Source organism: Homarus americanus, unplaced genomic scaffold (assembly GCF_018991925.1).
Source record: "Homarus americanus isolate GMGI-L3 unplaced genomic scaffold, GMGI_Hamer_2.0 scaffold22250, whole genome shotgun sequence".
In the NCBI taxonomy this organism is placed as follows: Eukaryota; Metazoa; Arthropoda; class Malacostraca; order Decapoda; family Nephropidae; genus Homarus; species Homarus americanus.
The window spans coordinates 12,287,654-12,315,411 of NW_024741189.1; the positions used below are offsets into that span (position 1 = coordinate 12,287,654).

General features: G+C 43.2%; 1 protein-coding gene across 10 annotated transcripts in view; it reads left to right on the plus strand.

The window, feature by feature from the left end:
• Positions 1-843: 843 nt before the first annotated feature.
• The window catches only part of LOC121875743 (protein PRY1-like), a 46,082-nt gene continuing 19,167 nt past the window's right edge, over positions 844-27,758 (plus strand). The window contains exons 1-2 of one of the 10 annotated variants that reach the window (XM_042380411.1): positions 8,632-8,712; positions 21,543-22,163. In XM_042380411.1, coding sequence (XP_042236345.1) covers positions 21,577-22,163 — 587 coding nt within the window. In that variant the 5' untranslated portion in view covers positions 8,632-8,712; positions 21,543-21,576. Of the gene's footprint in view, positions 929-8,631; positions 8,763-14,836; positions 15,200-19,866; positions 19,896-21,542; positions 22,164-23,791; positions 23,931-24,401; positions 25,010-26,029; positions 26,125-27,758 lie in introns of those variants that run through there. The other 9 variants (XM_042380410.1, XM_042380409.1, XM_042380412.1 and 6 more) reach the window with 9 other exon arrangements.

The window sequence follows — 27,758 nt, forward strand, 5'->3', positions numbered from 1 at the left end:
GTGAATATTTAACATTAAATAGTTTCAACACATTGTGGTTATTGCCCAAGATAACATTGTAATATTGCGTACATGTCATATTAATTCACTATTTATCATTTTATTCCGACAATCACCAAGCCTAACCTTATCGTTCCCAATATTCTCTAGGAGTCTTGTGAAAGCAGAGTTCATCCCAACTTTTTATCACATAATCTAATCCCTTCCTTAGCTGTAATCTATATTTCATGGTCATGATTCATTGATTGTTTAAGTGATTCACAACCTAATCTAACCTTACCTAACCTAACCGAACCTAACCTAAATTAGATGAACACTAAACGAGAAACAGACTAAAATATAGCAAACATAACTAAACTTGGGTCAGATTAAGTAGGTTTAATTAACCAGTGATTTAATTTGACTGTCAGGTTGTATTTGTGCTTGAGTGTTTCTTTTGTTTACTGAGGAAAATATTAGTGGTTTACAAAAACTAATAATTCCACCTCAGAAAAATTACATAACTCAAAATTAACGACAACGGGATAAGAGCATTTCATGGGTTAGGAAGGATACGTTTGGAGATAATTCTACAAGGATAAGAGCCTGACATAAGACTAAACACCATTACTACGGCCGTGACGAACCTAATTTGTTATAGTATTGATGACCAGAAGATTCAAAGAGAAGCGAAATTCCACTTGAACTGTGCCTCGATGTGTTAAGTAAGGCGATAGATGATCAAAAGGCCCCGGGTTCATGTACCGTGACAGCGATCGGAAATATCACACATTACGCAGGATAGTCGTTATCAGTAGTTTGTGAGGCAGATAAAAAGGTGTGGCGGTGCAGTACCTTGGTTAGTTGACGTGAAGCGCACGACACCTCAACGCAGCAGCCTTCCAGCACCTCCTGCTGACCACACTAACACTTACCTTTCAAGTCTCAAGTAAGTCTCATCTTTGTGTTGGGACGAGTCCAACGTAGTCGATGTGAGGTGTGACGGGAAGCTTGAGTTACGCCCAGAAATAACCAAGTGTTATAATTTTTTCTCAATAATTATGAATAATTGGTCGTATTACACGTAAAAAAAATCACTGCTCTTCATTTTACAATACAGTTAACAAAAACTTTATTACAGAAATTAAGAGTATAACATGAATACTGGGATTGTACAAAATGAATTAAATAGTAAGTTTCAAGCTGGGGCTAGTCACTAGTGGCTCATTCTTCAGTCTCTTAAGAAATGCAATGGCCAGTGGTAAGTTAGACGGCGTCGAGTGTAGTATGGTTTTTACTTGGGCAGCCTCCAGTATGGTTTTTACTTGGGCAGCCTCCAGTATGGTTCACACTTCTTGGGCAGCCTCCAGTATGGTTCACACTTCTTACTCCACCAATTTATTGCATATTTGTCCATCTTTAGTGAGTCTAGCAATGGGCAAGAGTTGTGCTCAAGTACCGTGATTCTACGACGCTTTCTCTACTAAAGTCCATTACTGTATATTATGGCAAGTGGTTGACCTTTCTTGATTAATGACATTTTAGCATCGTTCTGACGTAGACAACATGCCAGTGAATTAATCGTGTGTTTTTTATTTATTTTTATATTATTTGAATCTCGATAATGGCATAAAGGTTTCCTCCCAATAAAGTGAATTTCCGAAAGGTAATGTGACGCTGATGATTTTGGCTATTGCTAATGTACTATATATACTAATCGACCCGTTTTATGTAATGCGGTATCTATATATTATACTGCACACCATAAACCCTCCATTTAACGGACATCAATCTAAGGGGTATAATTCGTTATATGGAGGTTTCACATTTAATGTATCTCGTTATAATGGACTGCACTCACGTCTAGTCTGGTATATGGAGGTTTCATATATAATTTACCTCGATATAACGGATTACACCCCCATATATTCCGTTAAATAGATCTCACTGTATGTTCATTAAATCATTAAATATTTTGTAAAGGACTTCACTAAGTCTCTTTAGGGAAACTGCGTATATAATCCACTGAAACCATCTTCTTGAGTGGAACAAATATATAAGGCCTCGCCAGTGTGTATACATAATCAGTATGAACAAGTGTATGGAATGCATTAGAAATTTACTCCACATAATTGACAGGTACCCAACATGATCTCACAGAATCACTGTAAAACTCTATATATAGTACCCAGAATGTATAAAAAGTTATCAACACACAGCAGGATTACCCTCTCGCGCAGGTAGCACTAACCATTGATGAAGGATTATAAGCGAGCTGATGATAAAGACATATTAGGTTTGAGGTTAGACGGAAGCTGGTGTTCCTCCGCCTTGACACAGCTCACTCGTCCCCGAGGGCTGGTGGTACGTAGGTAGGCCGCGCGCAACCTTCTCTCCGACACATCGCTCAAGTCCAACTGCGCTGCTTAGTCGTAAAACTTGAGGTCACAGGCCTTATATTGCAGGAAGTGCTGTATATTTATATTGGTGCAAACTGATATTCCCAAACACTGTAACTGTAAGTGGTCTGTTATCGCGGATATTTTATTGTTTGCCAGAAGCCGTTTTAAAACTTGAATTAAATATTTGCCACACGTACACTTTTTCTAGAAATCTGTGTGACGTAGCAGCAAAATGTTTAAGTGTAAGAATCTTTGCCCTTAAGAAATGTGGATAATTTTATTGTTATTAAAGCACAATGCAACGCCTCTGCCGAATGGAAGGCGATATTTTCAGCTTGTTACTCGCCAGACGGCAGCAGACCGTCGATATGCATATTAAGAATTCAGTCAGTCAGCTCATGGTACTGTGCTTGGTCGCCGCCGCCAAGGGTGAGAGGGACTGCAGCTTAATAAAAAACAAAAGAAGATCACATTTCTATTATCAGCAATAGGAAAGCTTCGCGGAGTTTCATCTGCGAGTGTCAAGATGGTTGGCTACAGGCATGATGCAAGTCGCAATTTATTAAAGAAATTCTTCAGATCGATGTATATGATATGTGTGTATGTGTAAATTCTAATAAGAAAAAATTTATATACTGTATAGCGCCCACATTCTGTAGTAAAAACATATCGTTCAAAACTCAGCTGTCATTGTTTTGTCATCAAAATACAAATAATTCCCATTAGGATTATCGAAGCAACACTCTAAATCTTAAACTAAATAAATGTTTATGCCAGAATTTGTGTCAGTGGTAGCCATCATGTGTGGGTGGCGGACGCCCAGCTCGCTCTTCCACCATGGACAACTGCTGTGGTTAATACATCTAAAGATAGACACTTGAAAGTTCATGAAGGATTAGCTGCAGGAAGTAACCTCACCTCCCGTCTCCCGCCTCACACACTCACTCCTTGATAACAACCAACAACAGTCATAGGGTATTACCTCACCAATAACTGATAAGTGAGTAAATGAGAAGTTGTTTGTCATTTACTCGAGGACGTCCCTCTTTACCCTTGAACCTCCTCTGGTACACATTTCCTCGAAACACCAGTGACCGGCACGGCACCGTCCCAGATAATGGCACCAGCCTTGTCCCACCCACGGCGGGGGTCTCTTGCGCCCACACGCCACCATGCGCGCCACCTTGACCACATACCCCACCTACACGCCCGCACGCCGCCTTGGTCCACACGTCCACTATCTTGACAACACGCCTGTAACTTGTCCTGCCTACACACCCACCCACACCCTGCCCTGCCTACACACCCACCCACACCCTGCCCTGCCTACACATCCACCCACACACCACCCTGCCGACACACCCACCCACACCCTGCCCTGCCTACACACCCACCCACACACCACCCTGCCGACACACCCACCCACACCCTGCCCTGCCTACATACCCACCCACCCACACCTTGTGGGTTGTCCCTTGACCTTTCGTTCATTCATATACAGCAATAAATATTCCGTCGTGTTGTTGTTGTTCTTCTTGTGTGTGTGTGTGTGTGTGTGTGTGTGTGTGTGTGTGTGTGTGTGTGTGTGTGTGTGTGTAACCCGACCATCACCCCCTGACCCCACGATACGTGCTTAGGGATTTGTGTCACCCTCATCATCCCTCCCTCCCTCCCTCCCTCTCTCCCTCCCTTGATGATTCAAGATAGTGGTCAAGGCATCTCGCTCGTCCTGTTGTTTATTCATATGTATTCGTGTTGCAACATCTTTCATTATTCTTCTGTGTGTGTGTGTGTGTGTGTGTGTGTGTGTGTGTGTGTGTGTGTGTGTGTGTGTGTGTGTGTGTGTTACTTAGTCTTCCTCGCTACAAATTAATCTCAAAGAACCTCCAGAGCTTCGAGTTTAAGGCATATTGGGTAGAACCTTTATTATTTTCTGTAATAAATGAACCAAGAAGAAGAGTTGTGTGTTGTAAGTCATCGTAGAAAGACCAGTCGTTAAGGTTCATACTTCTGTTCACATAACAGTGAGTGTGGAGCGTAGCATTGGGAGATGAGTGTTAGTCTTTGGGTCAAACTTAGACAATAGTAAGATAGTAAAAAAAAACCAGACTAACAAATTTGAACTTTCCAGGGCACTTGAGTGTACAGTAATCGCTACGCCAAGTTTGATCAGGTGTGCTCCTGGTGTTGGGGGTGGAGGAGGGGAGTCAGTGCATATTCGTTCACTCTGTTCGTAGGGATCCATGTTTTCAAATGTTACGCAGAGGTGTTTGTGTTGTCATGATTTATTGATGTCGTCCGTCGTCTCAAACACCAATAACAAGGAAGTACAGATATTATGACTCCCACTTTAACAAGAGGAGCAAGAGGAGTACAGTTTATTTACAATGATCATCTCCCTCTTGTTGATGCGAGTCCCAGGAGTGATTGTCCTTCCTCCCACCTCTGTCTCGATGTCCACTAACCCTTGCGGTAGTGACATTTCCCCTCCTCCTCTGCCATGTTGCCAATGTGTGTGCGGTGAGGCGGGGTGGGCACGTGGGCGGACGAGTAAACACTGGGAATCTGGTTAGGCCTCGCGCGGCACCCTCCCCCGCACCACCCCAACACAACACCTGTCCATCACCTACTCACCTTCCCCGTGTGTGTATATGTAACTATTAAGCCTACAAGGACTGACAACACACACCTACAGAAAGCTCAGACGAAGAAAATAAGACCTTTAGATTATTTATTCCAGCAAATCTATTATATCACTTGTCATTCTTAACCAACGTGTTTAATCATTTTTTATATGATCTGGGTTAAACATAATTCCGCCTCCTAAACACATATCTCGGGACGTGGGAATTAAAATCTGGATTAAAATGGCGTAAAAATTTCACCACAAGATACACGTAACAGGTGAGACAAGACGGTAAGCTTCCCTGAGTGTCACCACTAATGATATCACCAGGTGTTGGCGGTCATGTCCCCCACACAACCACTCACGCAGCCCCACCATCCCGCTCCTGCCCTCTCACCCGCTTTGGCACCCGCCCTCTTCACCTGGACCTACTGTACACAACGCCCACCCAGCCCCACCCTCTCTCCTCGGACAAACACACCCTGCCACCCACCCTCACCAAACACACCACCCGTTGTCCCCCCACATAAACATACCACGTCACCCACTCTCCCACACACTTTGTCACCAGGGTGCTAGTAACAGGTGGGCTATGACTTGGCTGCAGGTACAAGTTGTTAGTTGAGGACCCGCTCGAAGATAGATCACGCGGAACGCACTCTAGTGTGTGTGTGTAAGAAAGACTATCTGGTCACCGCACCTTGAGATGAAACCGTGAAAACATAACGGGTCTTGGCGTCATCCTGACCCCCTCTAGTCCTTCCTCCCTCAGTCGCTGCTCGCGGTGGGGTCAGTACATCCTCCTCACCCTCTCTACCTCCCACCCTTCCTACCTCCCTACCCTCCCTCCTCATCCTCTTCCTCCTCTGGTGGCGGTGACAACAACAGTGAGTCATAACTAACCCCTCTCTCTCTTCTCTCTCTCCCTCCCTCCCCAACCACCCAGCAACACCCTACAGCTGCCCCATCGTTCCTACCTACACACACACACACACCGCCGCCCGTGTATCGCTGTCTCCTGGAATGTCTGATAGTTTTCCTCCACGCAAAAGACAGATTAAAAAAAAAAGGATTTGTATTTTTCACCAGGTAAACTTTGCCCCCGGTACGTGAACGTCTCTGTAAATAATTTATAATGAGGTAGAATTCCTCTGTAGAAAACCACATCACATAAATTTTACACCCGAAGAAAATCCTGCCATCAGATTATTATTTTTTCTCGCGTAAATAAACGCCTCCATCTTAGTCCTGGAACAACTTTCTCAGCGTATAGTATAAACTTAAAAATATATAAATATCTTCCTCGTTGTAGTAATGTTAATTTAAAAAAAAGAAGAAATCAAATGTTTGTGTTTATCAAGTCGTGTGAACCCCGGATGACCCTACACAAGAAGTAATAAAGGAAATGCCAAGAAACAAATGGCAAATGACTCATAAAGAAGTTTTGTAGACACGGGAAAGGAAGGTCGATGCTCATTTGTTTTGTTGGATGATTTATGACGATTGTGATACCCGGTGAACCTTCTTAATATACGACTAAAACAAAAGAAAAGAGAGAGAGTAAAAATACACTAATTAAACACTATCGTCTGGCAGGTATATATGTATAGATAAATGTTGTCAGAAGCTGTGGGTTAATCATGTACCTGTGATTCCTTCATCACTACACCCACCTGTTAACATTCTCGCTGGTGGTAAAACAAACATTAACAGAACATAATGGCTGTTTTATTACCCTTAACAAAGCCAGAAAATATATGTCCGCATTAACAAGTCCTGTGCATGTGTCAGAACATGTTGACAATGATGACTCACAAGCGTGTAATGTGTTTAGCCAGGATCTGGTATAAACAGCGTGAATGAAATGTGTCAGCGGCACCTGGTAAGAGTGTGGCTGACCACAGTTATTGTAAATGTCATATTTGACTTAGGAAATCGCTTGTGAATGTTGGGTGGGTGGCCGGGGAGCGTCGTCGCCGTCAGGATGAGCTAACGTTCAGGAGTTGGTCGTTTGAGTGTACTGACGAGTGCATTCATACTCTCAGCTGCAGCTTGTCGTCCTGCTTCAGTGAGCATCTTGTTGTAGAGTAGAGCGCCTGTGAAACTCATTCATGCCCAGCAGGTCAGGGTGGTGCTGGGAGGGAGGATGTAGTTCAGGGGCTGGGCTGGGAGGAGGAAAACCGCTGATAAATGGAGTGGGTCGTGGGAATGGGCTAGGAATTTCTCTGGTGTATGGTGTGAGGGAGGTAATGTTGTAGGACTATGGCGGCAACACGGGTAGATAGGTTGTCTTAAGAACAAAAGACCATTAAAGTATTCTTATAGGTCTACCACTTGCCCTTGATGTGCAGTGGTCCAGAGGATACGGGGCTTGTATTCTGTTTCAAAGGCCTCTGGTTCGATCCCGGGGCACTCCCAGTCAACCCAGCTGTAAATGGATACTTAACTTTACACTTTGGGGAATGAAACCTGTCGAGTTCAGTGCCATCCACGTTGCTTAGTACATAGTGAGCTGTATTTACACTGTCTCTACCGTCTTTAGGACTCACTTTCACCTGTTCTTGTACTTAATAATCTGTCCCAACTTTGCCTCAAGCCCAGAAATGTTCATGTATAGTCCCCCTCACTAGTGCATCTACAGAGGCTCGTCATATAGACATTCCACTAATCATTATACACAACGCTCCCACATTGCATTAAACCTGACGACCCTCTGTAAACGCACTAGTGAAGGGGACTGTAAGTCGCTAAAACAACTATCTGTGCAGGTGGGGGTCGATATGCTCCGAAATTTTACGTGTGACTAGTGGCAGCCTTCATACACCAAAATTTATCGTCCATGTTCTCGTATTGTTTCCCACAAAGTATCACAGATAGTTGTTTTAGCTTCTGTACATGCCGCTCTATGTTGTCCTGGAGAAGCCAAGATGAGCAAGATGTGAACATGATAGCTAGATTGTGAAGCGTCGATAACAGATTCTAGTATAAGATAATAAGCAAGTGAGGTGGGGCAGTACTGTGGGCAGCAGCATGGGAATGACCAGTGATTAGTACTTGGTGGCGTTGCCTTGGCTTACTTCGACAGTCATCATCCACTTCTCCTCGTTACTTGAAGCATTGCTGCAGTAAACGCGACGTAAATAACAATGTTTTAGGACCCACTTGTGGTTTAAGGGTTAACAGTTTGATAGAGTTAATGCATGGGTTAATTACTCCCCAGTAGGGACCAGTGAGCGTCTGGCGTGAATCAGCAGCTTAATGTAAACATCCCACCGTGTGGTCGACTCGTCCGAAACTACAGTACGCGCTTCACCGAATTACAAAGTTGCTGTAAATATAACACAATGACTACGATAAAATGTGGATGTTTTTTCTTCCTCTTGGAATCAGTTAGAAACAAAATAACCCAATACGCTGCCAAGAGCTTCCTGGAGGTGAAACAAAGCACCGAGCCGCTAATCAAACGAAAACAACATAGTTTCACCTTCCCGCGACGCCAGTGATGAACCAATAAAGAGTTAGCTTGATATAATTCCCCTCGTGTTGAAAAAATTATCTAAGGATGTCAAGGTTCTGAGAAAATGTGATATAAGTGAGTGAGACAGTGTGAGTTCCCCTCAGACACTGCTGGGTGATGACGGGACTCCCCGTCTCGACCCTCCCAGCTTGTCCCGCCGCCTCTCCTCAGTATTACCTCCACTACTAGTGAGCCAGGGACAACACTACCCCGCGCACCACACCCTTATAACTTATTTGTGAGAGTCTGGGACAGAAAGTGACAGTGACGAGTAATCGTTTAGAGACGATGAAAACTTAAAGTGTTGTGATGTACTTTGACCAGGAAGTGTTTACGATAAAATATAATTATGGGTTTAATTTTGAATATGGTTAACGCTGTGACAAAGTTGTGAGATAATTGGTTCAACTAGGGGCAACGGCGGGTATTATTACCTATTGAAAGTAATGGTCTGTAGAAACAGCAGGGCGGGAGGTGTTAGGAATCTGTTGTAGGCAAGTCACATGGTGTTGTTGACATCCCAAGCTCGGTACAGCGGATATTCCCTCACATAAGAGAAACAGGGTGTACGTAGGGCAAAACCTTTATATATGATTAAAACCTCGACACCAGGTAATGTAGATATCACCAGAACAGACAGACTTATGGAGGCGAAGTATAATAAAAGATAAAACAAAAACAACCAAACAAGGAAATGTCGTAAACGTGCCCCACTACCACTGTCATCTCTTCTGGGTACTGGGGTATAGTTTGGATGGGTGGGTATGGCTGGTGGACGTGGTAGTGGTGGGTAGTATCATGGTAGAAAGACGAGATGGAGAGGGAGAAAAATTAATAGTGTTGATTTGTAGATTAGAACGTGTAGGAGGAAGGCTGGTTGTGTGTGTGTATGTATGTATGTATGTATGTATGTATGTATGTATGTATGTGTGTGTGTGTGTGTGTGTGTGTGTGTGTGTGGGCTTAGATGTTATATGGATCAAGGAAGGCGAGAGGGCGAGAGGAACAAGGAAGTTTATTGTTAGCAATGACCAGACATCACATGAGCCGAGTTCCAGCTAACACCGCCTGACTGTTGGGTGTGTTATCCCAGGGCTACGAGGGGAAGGATGGGGGGAGTGGGTGTTCGGTGAGAGGGGAAGGATTAGGGGAGTGGGTGTTCGGTGAGAGGGGAAGGATGAGGGGGAATGAGTATTGCATGGGTGAGGGAAGGTGAGGAGAATGAGCCAACTTGTAAATTAAATCAGAAAATGACAGTAAATTATTGGGGAGAGATATTTCTGGTTATTTACTGATAGAACACATAAATATATTATACAAAAATAACTGTAATCTATTGGTTAATTATAAACCTAAATTCTTTGTAAAGGTTCCAAGTAATTGTTTTTTTTTCTTTTAACACCTGGAATTTGTTGAGATATGAATGGAATGTTTACGTTTCCTACCTGAAGCCTCGTTGGTCGGTTAGTCGCCAGTGTCTGTGGTGTTCTCGACAGGTGATATTCAAGGCCGCCAGTAAACATTATCCTGTTCTTCGTAACCCGAAATATTTCATCGCTATACGCTTCTAGGATTACCGTCTATGCACGTGTTGTTATATTGATGGAAATTAATGATGATGCCAAAGTATAGTTGTGCGTTGAGTCGATATATTATCTTAACGTGGGATAACATCATGGCGCTGTGTAACACGTCGCCACCCCGGCCAGCTGCAAGTTGTGAGATACGAGCCTCGGGGTTTTCCACCACCGTGTACTGAACTCACTGTCTGTCTGACTCCTCGACGTTTGTATCAGTATTTATAAGATATTCCTTTGCTAACTGGACTGAATATTGACAACTACAGCAGGTACCACTGTAGATATTTATGTGTGTACTATACAAAGTGACACATGATGCTGCATTTCATTTTCTTTTCGTCCACATGAATGAGCTTGGTTCATCCTGCTCCGGGATTGGTCGGCGAGGCTGGCTGCCATATATGCTTAACACACTTGTATATTAACCAAATTTTATTTATTGTATTCAGCGTAATAATGTCGTCACATAGTGAGTTTTTGTAGGTGCACATTTTGTGTTCGTAAACAAGACGAGTTGCTTGTCAGGTTAGATAAGCAATGTTTGTTTTGGTTTAATGTTTTATTATATGGCAACAGGTTCTTTAAATTGATTTTTTTTGCAGTACTATACTAGACTGAGTCAGTTAATGTTGTTAATCTGTGAACGTGACTTACCTGAAATCACTAGTTCAATATTCACTTCAGAGTAAATTACATCCTGTTTGCTGTATATTTCACTAATACTGTATCTCTAGTTTGGGTTGTCATTAGGTAAATAAGACACCGTTTTTACCTCTATACTGCTTGTGTATCCAGCCTCTTAACGTAATCAAATTGACACTTTTTCTTTGCTTGGTAATAAAGTGTGGGATCCCGGGTGATGGCAGGGTGGGTGTGTGGGCTAGGCAACAGGGTGGGTTTGGGGTAGGTTAGAAGGTGGGTGTGCCTCGCCGCGGGTCGGGATGTGGGCGAGCACGTACAAGATGGATGTGGGGTAAGCTCATTCTTTGACGGACATTTCTTATTCAATCTAAACTTGTTATCTTCAATCCTTAACAATTCAAATTTGAGTTTATTCATCCGCGAATGACATATATTAATTAGGTACAGATTTTGGTACGGGTGTGAGTATTGTTTACAAATCATTCATTCACAAGGATAAACCAAACAGACCGTACTAATATCTCAACTGAAGAGGGATTATGGTGCTGTTTTGGCGGTATTATCGCAGTGGGAGACCAGCCAACTGTAAAGAACATTGACACGGGGCCGCGCCTAGTCTGTCTATCCCTCTTTTTTTGTGTAGTTTAGGTCGGTTTTGCAGATTGGTTTGTTTAATTGTCGACCATTTCTCGTTGGTGATCTAAACTAACGGCTGAATTGTTTTGGGCCTAAGAATCATTAAAGAGCAAGGAGAAGTATTGGTATGTGAGGAGAGTAGTGGCTGAGCTTTGCCTACCAGCCTGATTACTGTCTCCCGGGCTCCCCATCTTAGCCACCTACCTCTCGAGTACCACCCTTCCCCACCCCCCAGACGGTGTGCATGGTCAAGGGCAACAAGTTTACTCTGAGCATCAAATCTTGCGTCCTAAGAAAGTTTGATATTAAAAAAAAAAATCCCCATTGAGCACAAAATGGAATTCATTCAGATTTGATTCGGTAGATGAATGCGTATTTTATTATTATTTACGTGTCATCCTGTGTAGAGAGAAACAGATGGACAGATTTCACTAATAAGTCACTAAAGAAAGTACGTAGATATTTATTGAACAATCTTACAGTATAAAGGTTTTCAATCACTTTATCAACATGGGATTGCATGAATTTGTCTCGGTGTTCTGGTGTATTGTATATTTGTCACACTTGTTTGTTTGATTTAGCAGCTGATGGCGGCAAGTAATGATTTATATTATATTTACCAGTAGTTAATTCAAGTTTTGGCCGCTACTGTGTAGCGACTGTGGCCTAAGGGATAACAAAAATGTGGTTGGGTTTAGAAACTGAACTAATACCAAAGACTAACCTTGTTGACGCCGCCAGGTATCATCTATCATGTCGAGTAAACATAACAAACACAAAACCGGATTGTTCCTCACACACACAGGCGAGGGATTACTCCATTTCTTTACTATGGTTGTTGTGATGAAAACTGAATCAAAGGACAAGATTGTTAACTGTCTCAAGGTTCTGATTCTGACTACAGACTGCATGCATTAACCTTGTCAACACTCGTGCTTTCAGACTCGATTGTATAGTGAATCATTGTTATCTTGTGACGGGCGGTATTTGGAGGAAGGTGATGATAGGTGTGAAACATGAATGATGATGATTATGTGTGTAAGTGGTATTGAGAATTTATGGTGACCTTGATACTGTAGAAGTCAAGCGCTGGCTCAGTGGGCGGGCTGGCTGGTGGTAGAGGAGGTCGGTCAAGGCCCCACTGACTGAGGACCCCGCCTACACTAGTGTCACCAACGCCTCCCTTTATCTCCTGACTACGGGTATAATGAGAAAGTGATGTTGTTCCTTCACTAATAACGAGTACTTATGTCTTCCCGCTGTACAATATAGGAAGCACCGAAAATGGAATTCAACTTTGAGATTTATATCATGAATGTCTATTGTAAAGTTTTATAATTAACATCTTGCAGCTTTATTGTGAAGACTGATGGACCTTCATGGACTCAGACACCCGAGAATATGTACTCAACTTACCCGAGAGTCCATCTGTTTTCATTTGCGGCTTTCCTTGATTGAGTTCACTCATGGATTTGTATAATTTACATAATGTTATGAGGGAAATTAAACAAAATCATCATATTTCTTCTATACAGTAATTTTTAATTTGTTCTGGGTGGGCAAGTAAGTGTTATTTTAGTTTAGTTTAGTTTAGTTTACATTGTTTACGTGTTGATATAAAATGGTTTACAATTTCAAGTTATTCATTTAGAGTGATAGCGGCGTCACCTTGGCTCTCACATTCCCTCCACGGACAAGTGCACAAGTGTGGCGACCCGCCTGGTAAACATAATACACTATAACACATACAGTAGGCGATATAGCTATACAGTTTGATCAGTAACGACCTATGTGACTGGCCCGTGGTGGAAGTGCTGGAGGCGTGTGTTATTTAAAAGAGAGTCGTCCAAGGCTATATATTGAAGTGACAGGGTAATATATAAGGTGAAAAAAATCGATAAAATATTCGACGATCAATCACCACTAAATTACTGGGCGTTGAGGCTAGCTAAACGAAGTGGGTCATTGAGTACACGGGTCGCTGTTAAGTAATTCTTATGCGTACGACACTGATAGTTGATTGTTATGCACTGTAGGCAATGTTTAAGGTGTACACAATGTAGAGTGTGGCTTCACCTCGATGGGTGACAGAGATACTGGTAGTTATGGAGGAGGGGGAGGAGGATGGTGGGGTGGGGTGCGGTGGGGGAGGGTGGGGTTAGGTGGGGAGGGCGTCGGCATCGAGAATGGGAAGGCTCACCCCCCCCATGAACCATGATGGGATATGGCCAGCAGTGATCTATTTAGGCGATGAAGATGGCCTGGGGTGGTCAAGTGGTCACCTTGGCGGGCGTGGGAAGGTCGCTGTCACCGCTGTTGGTTATATTATCATAAACCACAACTAACCCCGACACACACACACACACATACAGGAAGTTACAGTCGCCCTTCCCCCATCTTTGTAGTTTGTGTATTGCTTTTGAGTCATTTTCGCAAATACTTATGAAATTGCACGCACAAATCCAACGCTAGATTTATACACAAAAAACCACTCGCGTAATTGAATTGTTTGAGCAACATAAACTCCTAAAAATAATTTCCTCTTACTCTCAGCATTAATAAAGATCCATAATATAGTTTCAACCAAATAATAATGAAATATAAAGTTACGTCTGAGAATTATTATTTAAATATCTCGTGTAAAAAAAATCAGGTCAGTAAATTACACAAACGAGACTTAACCTGGTCGTATGTGACACCATAAACACCTCTGATAGAGTAACAAGACGTGAAGTAGACTGTTTACATTAGGACAAGAACGTAAATGTGTGTGTTAGGTTAAGTGATGGCAGGAACCATTGGCCCTCCTACACATTACAGTGCCAGACTCATAACGCTCACGGTTCCTCCATTTCCGTCTTGAGAGCTGACCTTGTGGTTCCTTGCTGGTGTTAATTAATTATTTACCTGTATGATGGGGATATATATTTTTTTAAATTCCTGATATCTGTTGCATCATATGTACAAGAGTAAGGAAGGCACTATAACTCAGAGATCGTGAATATATTATACTGAATGCAGATGTGGTTGTAGCTTGTCACACAAATTATAAAAGTTAGGGTTTTTTATGCCTGAAATATACTTTCTTCACGACTGCATTAATCCGTATCAGTCAAGTTGTTACATGAAAGCTCTACCACAACACAACCCTGAGATCAGCCACTCGCAAGAATGTTTTTATCTGCAAGTGTCCAACACGTCTAGCGAGAGAGTTCCTATTGCCAACACTACGGCCATTACACATTATGGTGAAAAAAGGAGAAAACAGGATTCATTAAGCATGACAAGGTCGCCATAATGGTAATAACCCAGCCAGTTAAAATATATTTGAGGGAGAAACTCCATAAACCGCAAAACATGGCAGGGTTTGAGCCGAGGCGCGACTATAAACCTTGTGCGAGTGTTTCCGGGCTTAGAGGAGTGTGGCTGACTGGTTGTGGCTGTTAATACTAGTCAGTTTCCCGCCATATGTCGAGAGCAGCGGCAGGAGGTCGCCCGCGCCAGACCCGCATGTGACGCCCAGCTTCCAACCATCCCTTACTGACTGACACCCTTCCTCACTCACGCCACACTATGTGATATACCAGCACCGAAAATAACCGTGAAGTGTAGCAGAAAACAGTCATTGGGGATATATCTGTGTGTGTGTGTGTGTGTGAAATCGAAAGTTGTAAACGAAAATCAATCGAAATAGTGGAAAAATTTCATATGAAAGCAATTATCGAAAGAGGCAAAATTATTAAGAAAATAATTGAATGAAAATAAGTTTTTGCATTTGGTATAGTGAAGTGTTGTGAACGTCACCATGTATGTCAAGGTAGGTCACGTCGCCTGTGAACGTCAGGCTTACCTGGGGTCACCCGCTCACCTGCAGCTGTTCACCCATAAACGACAGACAATTGGCAGTTTTATTGAATGAAAAGTGTGATTTATAGCAACGATTCTGGCTGTTTACCTCATGATGTGGTTATGTTACTTGACACACACAGGTCTAGTTTTGTGACGGTGATTTAAGTAATTATTCTCGACTTAATTTAAGACCCATATACACCACGTCACGTAATTGGTCTTAAGAAAATGAACATGTGAGTTGAAGTCTAATTGGCCCTGAGAAAATTATGACGCGGTATCCTCTGAACATTGTTTACGTGGCGGTATTATTGTTGTTTTGATGTGTGTTATTAACGACAGTTGTAGCCCAGTAACAACACAATTCAGGTTATGGTAAAGGAGAGGGTAGTTTATAATCTCTATTAGACTGTTATTTACTGAAATAAACCAACTGTAGACGTTAGCGCCGAGGTACAAACGACCAGTGATGGTTGTTGATGCTGAGTAATAATTGAAGGTGAACCTCTGGAAAACTTTATCATGTTCTTTTTCTTGTTAGTGGGGAGGGAGGGAGGGAGGAGGGCTCTCTTTCTGTTTACGTCCCGGCATTGGAATTTCGTTTACTAACAAAAGAAAACGTATCCCAAACTAAATTGTACACGGAGTTAATCCCATTGGACAATCGAGATCATTTCAGCGTATAAAATCAGTGCTGAAAAAATAATCCTTCAGTAATAAAATACTAAAGTCATTTATCCGTCGAATTAACATTAAAACAACGTGATAATGCCAGATTAAATATCTTTGCAAGTTATTTAGAGTTTAGTTTTAAATTTATTTTTAAATGTTGTAAAGCTCCTTATCAACCATAGAGATGCGGCTTAATATTTAATGCGGGTCAAATTATACGTTGAAATTACTACAGTAGTCATAATATTTATTTCTAGTTCGATATTAGCACTTGAAAGACATTTTTTTAATGAGTTAATGGCCAATTGTTGTGTTTGAAAAGTTTTAGGCACGTCGTCACTTGTAATGCTCGGTAGGATACGACATTTCTTACATTTTGACCAAAACGTAAATAAACCCGGATCGCACTGATGAGAGGGAGAGGGGTGATCGGTTTGATAGTGTCTCTTAAGGTACCATTAATGCAAGATAAATGAGACTTGTGTTTATTGTTTTTTCGAGGGAAACTTCCATTTATTACACTCCATCCATCACGCGTATCTCGAGTGATTAATATTATCATCATTACTTCCTGTTCTGTTTCTGATACGGAGCCGAACGTGAATGAGATCAAAATGGTAGAAACTAGTACAGTACTTAAGCAGAGAGAGAGGAGAGACGGACGTATAATTATTCTACCTATATCTCAAGCTCCTGTTGTTGCGTAGTCTGACCCTTAATACCTTTTATGTCCCGGTACAATTAATCATTATTTGTTAGTATTAATCTATTTTTCAAGGTTTATTTGCCACTACACGACCCAGACGACACACCCTCCTCGCCTCAGGGTCAGGTACACACTGGGCAGTTTTAACACTTAGTCGGGGTTTTTTATGTATTTGTTAAAGAGTGCCGCTTCGTATTGCACGTCGGGGTTTTCAAAGACTCGTTTGTATCGATGTTTCTCTTCAATTGTTTGTAAGAGAATTAATTTTGTTACGGTAATCTTAGTGTAATTTTTAGTTATCATTTGACTTAGGTAAATAACAGTTCAATCAGCAGTGTTCTTTCGTGATTACTGATTTTATGAAGTGTGGTAACAGCGTGACAGTACAGAACGTGGTGCTGTGTGGTGCAGACGCTGGCTGGATTACAATAATGGTTGTGAAATCATCTCTCTTAGACTAGGTCACACCACGTCCGGTACAGGAACAACAACAACAACCCGTGACCTGAGTCGGTGAAACTTAAGACCAATAACACACACCAGACTGGTCTGTTAGTTACCCCGCAGGACACGATTAAGCAAGCTATTCTTTCTTGTTAAGGAACTGTGTCGTAAAGAAAAGCATTGGTCATGGCCTTAGTCAGCAGGTAAAGACTTGACTGGAGTGATAATGGATTCTACCTGTTGGCTTAAAATGGTGGCCACAATAACCCATAAATCCCTCCATTTTTTTCTCTTGATCCATTCTCTTCATCACTCTCAAGTCCTCTCTACCCACAACAACCCACACGAGTGATCGGGGGAGTCCTTATCATTGGGGTTTTATACTCCATCATCGGTGTAAATCAAACCCGGGTTGTCTGACGGCTGATACAACGATGAGATACACTTAAGTGATTCAGTGGCGGGATGTGTGACAGCCGCGGTAGTTGGGGCCGTAAGTGGCGTCCAGCAAAAACCTCCCAACGGTAGATCATTCTTTTGACTCAAGACTCCAGCCGAACATGGAGCTAAGGGGAGGCTGTGGCGTTGGGAGGGGGGGGGGGTTATTGCTAGCGTCTTATTCAACTCTGATTGGGTTTGGAGTGTGTGTGTGTGTGATGTCAACAGCACACACACACACACACTATAGTACCTTTCCTCCTCGCTGGTAAAATTGTCCTCCTCAGACTAAGTACCCAAATAAGGCAGATAATCACAGACGTGTCTTATAGTCATCTGCAAGAGAGGGTGGGGAGGTTGGTGCTTATGTCGCGATAGTGTGTCTCTCTGTGTTGTATGACAAGTAAGTGCCGCCTTCACCACCCAGCTTGCTTCAACCTATTATTAACTGTCAGCTAAATTGTAAAGGACATCCAAACATGATATTAGGCAATTTTACAAGGAGAAATTTGTGCAACTCCTCCTCCTCATCATCATCTCAAACGATGGCTGGTGGTGCTTTGAAGTTGTTTTCTTTTCATAACCCAGCCCATTCACGTTCTTCTAGCCCGTTCACTTAAAGCCACCCAATCACGTTCTTCTAATCCGTTTAGTTAAATAGTCATAAACACCATTAGAGATACATACATGGATGGAATGATTAAGTGAACGATAAAGGATATTGTGAAATAAAATAATGTGGGGGTAATAAGAGGCTGGAGACTGGTAAGACCATCAGAGGAGCGACGCCGGCGAAGAACTTTCTCTCCGGGATGGTTTTCATTAGTTACCCTTCACTTCCGTCATCCAAGGTGACTGCGGACTTCTTTTTGTTCTCACACCAGTCCTTGGCTTGCTAGCTGGGGGGTCCTGGGGGCCCTCAGGTGTAGGAATAATTCCGGAGGGCTTGATCCTTATGGGTAAGGAGGCGGTGTGGAGGGAACGTATCGCTCCTCTAACTGTCCGGCCTCCTACACTACACTACACTACACTACACTACACTACACTACACTACACACCGTCATGGCGAAACTCAGCACGTACAGTATTCGCACACACACATACACGCTGGCATTGATAACCTGGTCACGTGCTTGTTACTCTTGTCTTTCGTAATGGCTTATAAGAACGGACAAGCTTGTACACACACACACACACTGTTAATACGAATGTTGCGTGTTGTACCTCGTTCACAAATTGTTCAGTTTTCTCATTTATAGGCGAAAAGATTTGTTACTGCAAAAAAAAAAATATATAAATTCAGTAATAGCGATACAACGAGGAAACACTTGAACTAAAACTAAGGGAATAATAATGATACTATTTTATTATTATTATTAATATTATTATTATTATTATTATTGTTATTATTATTATTATTATTATTATTATTATTATTATTATTATTATTGTTATTATTATTATTATTTTTTATTTATTATTAACTGATTTTCTCAACACAAGCTGTAATCCATCACTGCCCGTTGTCCAGTTAACTTCCTTAAAACGAAACTTACTATTTTGTAATGGAGGTTTGAGTGTGTGTCAGTGTTTACGAGGACCAAGTGTCAAGCATAGTTAAAACCAGGTCGAGGTTGAGGCAGACCCAGTGCCTTGGTGGCCGTGGTGGTGTGTGTGTGTGTGTGTGTGTGTGTGTGTGTGTGTGTTGAGGGATAGGGGTAGAGGCGTGTGGGTGTAGGTCGAGAGGTATGGGTGAGGGATAAGGGCGTGTGGGTGGACAAAGACGTGTGTGTGTGTGTGTGTGTGTGTGTGTGTGTGTGTGTGTGTGTGTGTGTGTGGATGAACAAAATACAGACCTCATCAAGTGTCTTTTAAATTAATACTTTGTTGGATTAGGTTAGGTTTGGTTTGGTTTGGTTAGAGGTTAGATGCTATTTTCACCTTCAAACGTGTGTATACAATTCAGTAAAATGACTAAACTATTCTTCATGTAAACTATTCTTGTATGCATACCTAATGTAAACTTTCATGTATACATAATGTAAACTAGTCATGTATACCTCATGTAAACTTTCATGTAGTCATGTACACCGCGGCGACCTTTATCTTGTTTGTTATCGGGGACGACACAAGACCATCCGGTGTCTTTTCCAGGTCGGCCCCAGCTGCTTCCTTCCCCTCCTTCCCCTTCCCCCTTTCCCCTTCCCCCTCTCCCCTTCCCCCTCTCCCCTTTCCCCTTCCCCCCTTCACCCTACCCCCTCCCCTTATAGTTCAGTATGTACACAGCTGCTACTGCACACGTTGTTCATTCAAACCCGTCGGCCCTCACAGTGTGTACACCTCTAGGCGATCTACTCGTAACCATCTGTGTTAACTAGATATTACACATTATGGTGAGATTATCGTAAGTTATAAAGTGATGTATTGTGAACTTCGTGTTACTCTAATAATACTAATACTACTAATAATAATAACCTTAAAATTTACAACAATCATAACGAAATATAGAGAGAAAATTAAATAAATACAAGAAATTGAAAAAAAAAAGACGAGGAAAATTTGTAAACAGCGTGGATAACGAAGGAGGGAGTAGCAGTGTTAATTAGCGAGCCTTGTACACAGCTCACCCCTCCTTCCTCCCTGCCTTCTCTCTCACCCCTCCTTCCTCCCTGCCTTCTCCCTCTCCCTCACCCATCTTCCCACCACCCACCACCCCCAGGCATGTCCATAACAGGGAAGGCAATAGGTTTAGAAAGGTCATAGGTTTTATTTATTTATTCATTTAATATTTTATTTACTCATTTATTTATTTTAGAGATATTTTTGTTAGTTTATTGATAGTGTTAGATGTGCACTTTATCATCGTGTTGGCTATGTACAGTAAACTTATCGTCATGAACGGTATAAGATCAAAGCTCAGTGCTGTTCTTTTCACTCCGGACTCCCCATGGAGATTAACCAATGGCAACATTGGAACAAGTGACAGCTGACGATCAACTGTTATCCGCTGTAAAATAAATACTAAGTCTTTTGAAGTCGCTGCTGTATTACGTGTCAATCAGTATGTGTGTGTGTGTGTGTGTGTGTGTGTGTGTGTGTGTGTGTGTGTGTGTGTGTGTGTGTGTGTTTTATTACTTCTGATGTTAAGATTTTTGTTGTTCAACTGCACCCTTGTCAAGTGCGATAAGTAATAGGAATTAATGCCCTAATTGGTGTGGAGACTGAGACCTCCCCCACTATAGCCACACTTAAGTCCCCCGTGTTACCTGTCCCCCGTGTTACCTGTCCCCCGTGTTAGCTGTCCCCCGTGTTAGCAGTCGCCCGTGTTTTCAAGGTAAAGATCACTAAACCTACTGACTGATAATTGGATAAGTGTCTCAATAATAATGCTCGTTGGGATTCTCAGCACAATAAGATCTCTCCGTTCTTTCAAGTGTTGTATTGGTGTAAAATAACTCTTAAAATATCGTACGTGTTTTTATCTCAGCGTCTACTGTTAGCCACGAGACGTAACGTAAGGTTTACCAAATGAATTAATGTTGGTTATCAGACAGTTTATACCCAAGAGTATTCGCGGCTTTACTCAATGAGTTTAAATCATTTGTAGTTGAGGTCTAACTCACCAAAAGTCGATAGACAATAAGAGGTTGTGTGCGTGTGTGGGAGACATGGAGCCAGGTTATGGGGGTGGACAGAGGGTAACACAGGAATGCCTGGCATGTAGGGAAATGCAGTGATATAAGGAGGACAAGGGTATTTGTTATGTGTTGTAATAGGGAGGACAAGGGTATATGTTGTGTTATAATAGGGAGGACAAGGGTATATGTTGTGTTATAATAGGGAGGACAAGGGTATATGTTGTGTTATAATAGGGAGGACAAGGGTATATGTTGTGTTATAATAGGGAGGACAAGGGTATATGTTGTGTTATAATAGGGAGGACAAGGGTATATGTTGTGTTATAATAGGGAGGACAAGGGTATATGTTGTGTTATAATAGGGAGGACAAGGGTATATAGTATGTTATAATAGTGTTTGTGTCCCCGGCAAGGTTGTGTATTATCTGAGCATCGTCGCTCACCTTAATGGGTAAATGCTGCTCCAAACCTCAAGAAGAAGACAAGATCGAAGGGGAGACACAGGAGATCCTGTTAGAGATCGACCCGGAAGATAACATGACGGGAGGAACGTTAGTAGTGAAGTCCCCTGGGCGGTGGGGTGTCACCCCCAGGGGCACCTCCCCCACCAAGAAACCCACTATTGTTACTACCCCGGGGGTCCGCTCCACCAGGACCGTCACCATCACTAAAGGAGCAGGTGGCAGCGCCAACAAGGGCACCACCGTCGTTACCAAACCCATAACCTCCAGCCCGGGGAACCGCGCCACTAAGACTGTCACCATTACCAAAGGCCCGGGCGTCACTAATAGCTCGGGCGCCACCGTCACCAACACATTCCATTTCAGTAGTGGAGGTACGACCACGGAGTCAGTGAGCTACAATGTCCCTGGTGGTCAGGGCAACACCCGCTTCGTCACCAACAAACAGGGTTACGTCAGTGGTGCGATGCGACACACGGCCACCTCCAATGTTTTCACCACCACCAACAACCTCAACAACGTCAAGGCCAGGAACGCCTTCTTCAACATCACTCCATCACCGTCAAACCAGAGGTAACTTGCATGACCAGCATAACCAACTAACAACGACAAGTTCTACTAACACACATACTCGGGATAATGATATGCTGGACGCACTAACCTCTCGTAACCTCTGCTTTATTATATATGTTATAAGTGCATGTTATTCGTATTAATAAAAATTGTTTACAGATGATATAAATTAAGTGTTAGTGAGGTAAGGCAGCCAAGGCCCCGAGCACGAGTTCAACTGCTTCTCTGACAACTGAAGACTCCACCAGGTAACTCACAGGACACCGACCATCTGTATGTTCACTCTTCTCTTTATCTCTTCATTAAATCGTATTATCTCACCGTCCATCTGATATCCTCTCATGCAAACATACACCCATAATATGACTAAATTATGCAATAAAATAAATCAACTCATATGGGTATTGATCGTGGAAGATCTCTCTATAAGATTCTGGTTCAGATCGATGCGGTGTTATATTTTTTCAGTTATATCTCCAGTGGGTCTAGTCTTCACATGGGGCTATTATCACCACAGTCTAAACTTCCCTAAAATTTTACCCCTAAGACTGTGTGCCATTGATTCTCCTGGTCTGTTACACTCCACCTCTGGGCAGCGCTTTATCTATAGTGTCTTATTATTTGCACAGTTTACACACGCCGTCATTACTCTGCCCAGACCTTAACCTCCTTCAGATCACCTCCCGGAGTTCCTGCCGTCCTCATTGCATTCTTAAACCCCTTTCCTACACATTTACAGTAACTGTTTTTATGATTTAGTATGAACACGTTATCAAATGGTGGTGCGTGATGGTGGGTGTTGCATGAGCCGACCATTCTCTCCCGTGTTGTGCTTCCTTCCCTCACGCTGCATGGGTGGTGTGCTTCCTCCGAGGTGTGTTTCCTGAGTTGAAACGACATACATACACTTACACCTTATCTTCAGAAAGCGACTCAGTGTGATTTTTTGAGCCTAAGGTAATTTGTTGACACTTTGATGCCAAGGTTCATGTGAAGACTAAGACCTTGACGTGAAGTAGACCGGGGATGTCTGTACACACACACACCGCCATGCTCATGACAGCGTATAGAGAAACTTATTTTTTACTGATCCTCACACACCGAATTTCATAATGACATCATCAGTATTTAAAACTACAGTCTTTCAGTATAATAAATTATATAATACAACCTTAGTACTGTGAATATAATATTTCTAGTTAAGTATATATTTGAATTTTGAGATCCCGCTGAGGTGTGCCAGTCCTGCGCGGTCAGTCAGTCAGCCCCCACGCCTCCGTATCCTCAGACTCTGTGTAAACTTCATCTCGAAAACCTTATTACTGCCACATGATAACTTCTACTTGGTGTTCGAGACATCAGCGATTAACAAGGATAACTCTCTAATCAATACAACTGGACGTAGAGTTCGAGGAAATGGTGCCGGCGATTGATTACTAAAATCACTCGTAACCGAATAATATTGCACGACATGTATAACTGTTATTACTATTACTATTAATATTCATTTATTCACAATAAAAATAAATATAAAAGCGCTATATCATACATCATGTCTTAGAGAGCAGTTATCATGCGTTATGAGAAGAGGAAGAGAGTAGTGGTGGTGGTGGTGCAGTGCGCGAAAGATTTTCCGCCAGTTTCCCCCCGAGGCTGGAGTTGCAGTGTTGGCAGTGCCGACGTGGGACAGTTCGCATCACCACCAGCGTAGGTCACCATGCCACACCTTGACCAAGGCCACCTGGGGGTCACCAGGCCCCACAAACGGTACTTGTTTATCCCTGTACTTACTCTTAGGTAGATTACACTCCCCGCATCCTCACCCATCAAGGTGTTAGCTGTCAACAGTGAGTCTTGTTGGTGGTATATATCTTGTGGTGTATGCCCAGCCATACTCCCACGTGGTCAGTTTGATGGATTATAAGTTTTCTTGCAGTGATGGATAGCTATTGTTCAGTTAAGTGACCCCAGTGACTTAAAAACGTGTAAAACTGTTCCACTGATCACTGAATGGCGTTTATAGCTGGACGCCTTCACTGAATGCATATGTAAGGTCATTACCGCCCGGGCAGTACTCCCGGGGCACTGTACCTTGAATAGGTGAGTGACGAGCAACAGGGAGACTTATTGCATCTATTGATTACCGCGTGTGGTGCCAGGGCCAGGCTGCCTCACCTCACGGGCCAGGCGAAGGTAGTATCTGCCAACTTCACGCCGGGACAAGACGCCCGCCCTGCTCCGCTCCCTCCACATGTCCTGACGCCTCAGAGCATCTCCTGAGGGTGCTCCAGGAGATACCGTGTGAAATTTGTCATGGTTTTCCTCGGTTATACTGCAGTTGTAACCTGAGAGAAGACAGACAATATGTGGAAGCTTTATAAATACATTTTAACGTTATTTATCGACAGAAACACATTGTACCGTTTACAAACGTAATTCCTCTTAAATATTATAAAAATGACGCCAACGCTGGTCGCCCCGCGGGGCTCAGGTCCCCACAGCAAAAGCCTGGTGGCCAGAACTGCTAAGGCGCCTCTTACCTCCCACAAACATCAACCACACACTCAAGAATCCCACTACCACATACACTACCACTATCCCTGCCAGAAGAAAGGGCAGCACACGCACCATACACACGACCATCAGCCCCAACATGACCGCCCCCCCTTCGCTGACATTATACCGTGGAATAACACTGAACGGGGAACTGGCACGACGAGAATACAATGGTCGAGACACTGCTCACCTCAGACTGGCAGCGGTAAATTTCAACTCAACTGGGCGAAGAATAAGGCAACCGTGAAACATAAAGCGAAAAAAAAGACGTCTGGAGCTGGCGCCAAGAGGTGAGGCGACGGACGATGTTCATGGCACTGTATTCCTTCCCGTGGCACCTCGTGTATGTTCCCCTCGCGGCACTACTTCACACGTCCCCTTGTGGCACCACTTAACATCTCTCGTGGCACCACTTAATATGCCCCCCGTGGCACCACTTAACGTCTCTCGTGGCACCTCTTAATATGTCCCCCCCATGGCACCACTTAACACCTACCCCCGTACCCTTAACATGTTTCCCAGGGTACCACTTAACGTCTCGTGGTACCACTTGACACCTCCCCCCCGTGGCACCACCTACACACATCCTCACTTGCATGCTCCACCAGGTATAACAAAGACTTTAGCCTAATATTGTTTCACAAACGACAGATCTGGCACAAGTTTTCTCCCATAATTCATAACTGGGTAACACAAAAAAAGTAATTTTTGACACTTAATTGTATTTAAAGTAAAATTACAGCGATAAAATGTAATATTCGATATATCGGTAAATGTTTGTGTTCAGTGAGTAGCGCGTGGTGTGGGTGGGTTAGGGTAGTGTTGAGTATGTGAGGGAGGAGGGCGGTAGGTGGCTGGCTGCTGTCGCCACAACACTGCCCTAGGGTCGTCAGCCTCGCCCTCATACTGAAGTGTTATTACCCCGGTGCGCTGGGTACACTAGTGTCATTATTGCTGGTATGTCAGGTGTAGGGCAGCTGGTCGCACCTGGAAACACGCCTGCACGAGGGCTGCTAGACGGTGCACGCCACATGTTGGTGTCGGTTGTCCTAGTGACCCGCTCTCATGTTCCTCCAGCAAATAGTAAACGTTGCATCATAACCCTGACATTCAAGGCAACTAAAAAGCAACAGTTTGCTTCTCCACCATAATGAATAGGATCATCAGGGAAGAAATGATCGACTATTACAGTGAGGAGGAGGAGGAGGAGGAGTCAGGAGTTCGGACCATGGGCCATATGAGCCTCCACTGATCAACCATACAGGGCGTCATTAAACACTGACCAACGTCTTGCAAACTGAAACGTTCAATTATATCAGACTACGATGAAGACAACCTGGTCCAAGGTGGGGATGTGGGTGGGTTGGAGGCAAGGCTCGGCAACTAACGACGGGCAAAACTTCAGGTAAACCTAACCTAATGACGGGCAAAACTTCAGGTAAACTCAATATTGTAGAGGAAAGTGGTGGAACATGTGACTGGCTGGCCCCTAGAGTCCACGTGGTCCCCTCACACGCACGCCTTTTGGGTTTAGTCATCACACACACACACACCACACACACACACACACACACACACACACACACACACACACACACACACACACACACACACACACACACACACATTTTTATATGTATATTATTCACAAGTCTCTCTCTCTCTCTCTCTCTCTCTCTCACCATACCTGCCACCTGTCCTCCCCTGCGCCCTCACACCAAGCACCCTCCACCTGCCCCTCCTCCCCTCATGCAACAGCCCCGCCTCTACCCAGTCATCGCGTGAGATAACATTCATCCACTCCCGCTACTCGCTCGTGGTGCTGGGGTCTGTCTGTCTGTCTGTCTGTCTCTACAGTATTTACTAGTGATATAATTTTTAGATGAATAGTTTTTTATCTTCCTTTTCCGTTTAGGTTCGGTTCGGTTAGGCTTGTATACGCGTTCCCACACCGTAAGTTAGGGGAATAATATAGCATACGAGGCTCCTAGAATCCTGGTCGTGGGTGCTGGAGACTGTGTGGCGACCAAGAGGCTACCGCAGTGCTGCATGTTCACGGCCGTACACTGATAATGGTATAACTTAGGGTCGATGAGTCTGGTGGCAACGACCCTTATAGCCTAGCGTGTGGGACTGTACGGGTATATATATTTATGTATCGATCTTTGATAACACATAAGGTGACACACCACTGTGCCTTCCCCCTTCCCTCCCCTGCCTCCCCCTTCCCTCCCCTGCCTCCCCTTTCCTCCCCTGCCTCCCCTTCCCTCCCCTGCCTCTTCCTCCCCTGCCTCTGCCTCCCCCTCCCCTCCCTTCCCTCCCCACAGAAAATATCGCCATAAGCGTTGACCAATCACGTTAATCTAAAAATCTTAAATTACTCTCATAAACAACTCACGCCTTTAGTTAATATACCGATTATCTTAAAGGAAACAGAAAATTGGTTCGCGTGAGATTAATGAAAGAATGAAAACAACGTCGGGATTACCTCTTCACTTTCATTATTCATTTTTATATACTGTATAACTACCTTTATCCATCTATCCATCTATCTATCTATCCATCTATCTATCTATCTATCTATCTATCTATCTATCTATCTATCTATCTATCCTAGTTATCACGGCCAGAGCAGACATTACATAATAATCTTCCCCTTATAGTGCATTAGGATGAGTCACCTACGATAAATTAGGTCAATGCCTCGAGTTTAATGGACTAATGATAACCAGTTTGTATAATTACTTCTCCCAGATATGATAACTTACGAGAAACTTGATATTTTCAGTCTTATCATCCGTCCGGTTATCCTACGAACACGATAACTGGAATAAGTATCAATATCAGTAAATTCCTATGATATTTGGTCAGTGGATGTTGACCAAGAAGTTCTCAGACGTTCAGACGATTATGATGACCGATATTTTGTCTTCATCATAAGTTATGGTCATTTGGTTACTGACGCGACACTTGTGCTTACTCATTAACATTACTATTGTCTCTCGCACTACTTACTACTGTTTGTATACACTAGTACTA